This window comes from Lathyrus oleraceus, chromosome 7 (assembly GCF_024323335.1).
Source record: "Lathyrus oleraceus cultivar Zhongwan6 chromosome 7, CAAS_Psat_ZW6_1.0, whole genome shotgun sequence".
NCBI classification, from domain to species: Eukaryota; Viridiplantae; Streptophyta; class Magnoliopsida; order Fabales; family Fabaceae; genus Lathyrus; species Lathyrus oleraceus.
Genome location: NC_066585.1, coordinates 500,487,910 through 500,491,839, shown reverse-complemented (window position 1 = coordinate 500,491,839; position 3,930 = coordinate 500,487,910). Strand labels below are relative to the sequence as shown.

Below are 3,930 nucleotides of genomic sequence, written 5' to 3'. Positions count from 1 at the left end.
TTAAATGACAGAGACCGATGATAAAACGTAAAAGATTAAAGTGAAATTATAAATTAAAAAAAAATAATAATTACACAATTGTTGGGGTAGAGAGATAAGTGTTGGGTTATAGGGTAAACTTTTCTGATTTTGTATAAAATGAAATAAAGCCCAAATGAATAGCCCATTAGGCAAAAACCCTACATATATATTTTCTAACAAATCTGTTCATTTCTTCATTTAGTTGCGGCTGCTTCTTCATTTCGCCGTGTGAAACCCTATTTCCCCTAAAACCTCTCCACAATGCCTCCCAAGCTCGACCCATCCCAAGTCGTCGAAGTTTACGTCCGCGTCACCGGAGGTGAAGTCGGAGCAGCGAGTTCCCTCGCTCCCAAGATCGGTCCCCTCGGTCTCTCCCCGAAAAAGATCGGAGAAGACATCGCTAAGGAAACCGCCAAGGACTGGAAGGGTCTTAGGGTTACCGTCAAGCTCACCGTTCAGAATCGTCAAGCCAAGGTAGCTGTTGTTCCATCTGCGGCGGCGCTGGTTATCAAGGCCTTGAAGGAACCAGAGCGTGACAGGAAGAAGACGAAGAACATCAAGCATAACGGTAACATTTCTCTTGACGATGTTATTGAGATTGCTAAGATTATGAAACCTAGGTCGATGGCGAAGGAGCTTGCTGGAACTGTGAAGGAGATCCTGGGGACGTGTGTCTCGGTTGGATGCACCGTTGATGGAAAGGATCCGAAGGATTTGCAGCAGGAAATCAATGATGGTGATGTTGAAATCCCTCAGGATTGAGTTTGTTTTTGATTTTTTTAACTCTGTTATCTTTTCATTTGTGCTTTTTTTTATATAAATTTGAGCTACCATTGAACTACTTTTGGTTGTTTATTTACTGTTTTGGATAATTTAGATCATTTTGAGAGATTTTACCAACCTAGTTAAATTATATTATGCTTATTATTTCGATATAATCCTGATATAATTTTGTCAATTGGTTTAAATGGTTATGCTCCTATTACCATCCTCACTTCTGGTTGTGTTATTGATAGCTTTGTTTTTACCATATTTTGTTATAGGTTTGGTGTTTCTTTGTAGTGAATAATCATAGGTTGTATGAACCAACTGTTTCTGTGTTATTTGATCATGTTAAATTCTTGATTTTGATAGAATTTGGAGGATGATTTGTTATGGAGATAGAAGTTTCTTATCAATTCAATTGTTTATGTATCCTATCTAAATGTTATTCATTTTCTCCATGGTTGAATGTAGCTACTTCTATTATCCTGATTGAAACTGAACATGGTTTACATGTTTGTTTTTTTTGAAAACTTTTTTTAAGTATTTAAAATAATAATGTTATGTTTAAAATAAATAGCGACTAATTGTTTGTTAGATTGACCTAGAGACATATGTTTTGTTGACAATTTATTAGAAAGAAGTTATCTTCTACTACCAAATTCTAACTAATAATCAATGTATTTTTAAAAGTTTTTATATATATTTTTAAAGGTTAGTATGTTTTGTTAGTGATAAATTTGATTTTATAGATTTTGATTATAAAAATATGACGTGCTCTTTAAATTCTTGAATTATGATTTTATTGAATCAGGATGAATTACATACGTGTCTTTTTTTTGTTTATTTGGTATTAGTACCTTTATCTCTCAACCACTAAACCAAAGAAGTAGTTGTGTCAATTCAATTTATTTGATATGTGAACCCCCCAGGGTTCAATCTATCCTTCACACATCTCGGCTTGAAGATCTCTTTCTCCGTTTTCTCTTTGTGCTCCTCCTTTTTCATCTTGTGTGTTTCTCTTAATTAGGTGTTTTTCTTGCTGTTATCTCCTTTTTATTTCTCGATCCCATGGAGAATCAAAAATATGTTATGATAATAAACAAATGCTTTTGAACCCAACTGTACCACAAAATACACCAATCCTTGCTTTTAAACGAACTGATCCCTGCACTCACTAAATTAGAAATCAAATCTCCAATTCCATTAGAATACCATCAAAAATGGAAAAATCATCATACCTAACAATATCAGAGAAAGAGGAGACATAAATAAATTGATACATAGCAATATCCAAGAAAGAAGAGAGATAAATAAGTTGAAGCGGTGGATGTCAGCCTGAAATCGTCAGCGAAGCAGAAATACGAACAAGGGAAAAAGAAAAGGAAAAAATGCCAAAACAAAAGAAAAAGAGTTTATGAATTGGAAAATGCACAAGACTCTCAACCAACTAAGATAATGGAAAACCTCAATGAAGAGACTGTCAAAGAAGCATGAAACTTATATCGTGAAACTATAGGGGTTGGGAAACCCCATAAAGTTAAAACACTTATCAAGATGACTATTTCTAACTCTTTTGATATATTGTTAGGGGTTGGGAAACCCCATAAAGTTAAAACACTTATCAAGATGACTATTTCTAACTCTTTTGATATATTGTTTTTTTTTTGAAACCAAATGCGCTAATGACAAGTTTTTAATAGGATTTTAAGAATTGGCATATTGGCTAACATTCATCATGTCAATTATAACACTAATGAGATGGGAAAATAAGGGGTTTCATTTTGGTTTGGAGCAAAGATGCGTGGAACTTTGTTTTGTAGATGATATGTCTTTAACAAGTTGAATAATTTTTGTTGAAGTTTTGATGATGACAAATTATTAATGACTCCATTGCCTTTCAACAAAGTCAAGTATAAGTTATTAAACAGAAGAAGATGCAAACCTATGTATTATAGTTTGATAGACTTGACTATCCAATGATGACAACCAAATAGAATATAAGCTCAAGCCTCACCTCATATTAATTCAAGTAAGTGTCTACAAAAGAAAAGTAAAACTACATGATTAAAACACACGCACGTAATGAAACTTATTTTCAAATTGATTTTTCTTAAGATTTTTTTTAAATGTCTTGAAATTGTGCCAGATGAATTGGAGCAGTTAAAGTTGATATGAACAAATTTTTTCCCTTTCTAGCTGATTAGAGCACTTGTCTAATAGATTAAATCAGTTTAAAATTGAGCTCTAAACGATTCCGACAACATCTTAATGATATACAACGACTAGATATATTTTCTTTCCTTTTTGAAACTAGTAATCAATTACCATTTAAGTTTCTAATCATTAGATTGTCTTAAAAGATATTAAAACTAATTCCATTTTTGAGTCAACCCCTAAGCTATAAATAGAGGTCGATTCCCTCATTTCATCCAAAATTGTGTTTTGACATTTCCCACAAACACACACACTCTCTCTAAAAGTTTTCTTTTAACTAAATCCCAAGACTTACTGTTTAGCTTGGAAGTCAACCAATTTTTCTTGTATAAAGGGGTTCGTGAGTTTTACCTACTCAAAGCTCTCAAAGTTTATTGAATACTCTCAATATCAACTCTTGGAGAGAGGAGTATGTCGTTCTCTTGTTTACCGAATCTCTATAATTTTTGATGTTCATATCTTTCCCTTTACTCTTTATTTTCCGTAATTTACACTCCGCAATTTAATTTCAGTTGCTTAATACTCAAATTTTTTCAAAATATTTTTAAACTATTCTTAATCCATTTTTTTTCAAAACCATATTTTTGTTAGACGGTGTGGCTAGTGATCGAGAGGGGGGGTGAATAGATCACCTCTTTTAAATTAACGGATTTAACGTTTTATCAGAGTTTTCAAAAATGGCAGAAAAATCAGTCCCGAATCGACTTCCGTCTATTCTGAACCGCTACTAGAAAGCCGGACACACAAGTGTAATTGCTGGATTTTAATGAGAATGACAGAAACAATTCACACCAGAATTTTAACTAATTGAATGCACTTATCCTTAAAGTCTATTTCCAATGAATAAAATCTAGCTAACCGTTTTATCAAACAGTTGGTGTGTGTGTGATCGTTAATGAACAACAATGGAGTTTGATTAAAGTTTTCTTG

At 33.0% G+C, this 3,930-nt stretch overlaps 1 protein-coding gene across 1 annotated transcript; it reads left to right on the top strand.

The window, feature by feature from the left end:
• Window positions 1-202: 202 nt before the first annotated feature.
• On the top strand, window positions 203-917 carry LOC127101158 (60S ribosomal protein L12-3). The gene has a single exon (XM_051038486.1). The coding sequence runs from the start codon at window positions 283-285 to the stop codon at window positions 781-783; it is 501 nt and encodes a 166-aa protein (XP_050894443.1). The 5' UTR covers window positions 203-282; the 3' UTR covers window positions 784-917.
• Window positions 918-3,930: the final 3,013 nt, after the last annotated feature.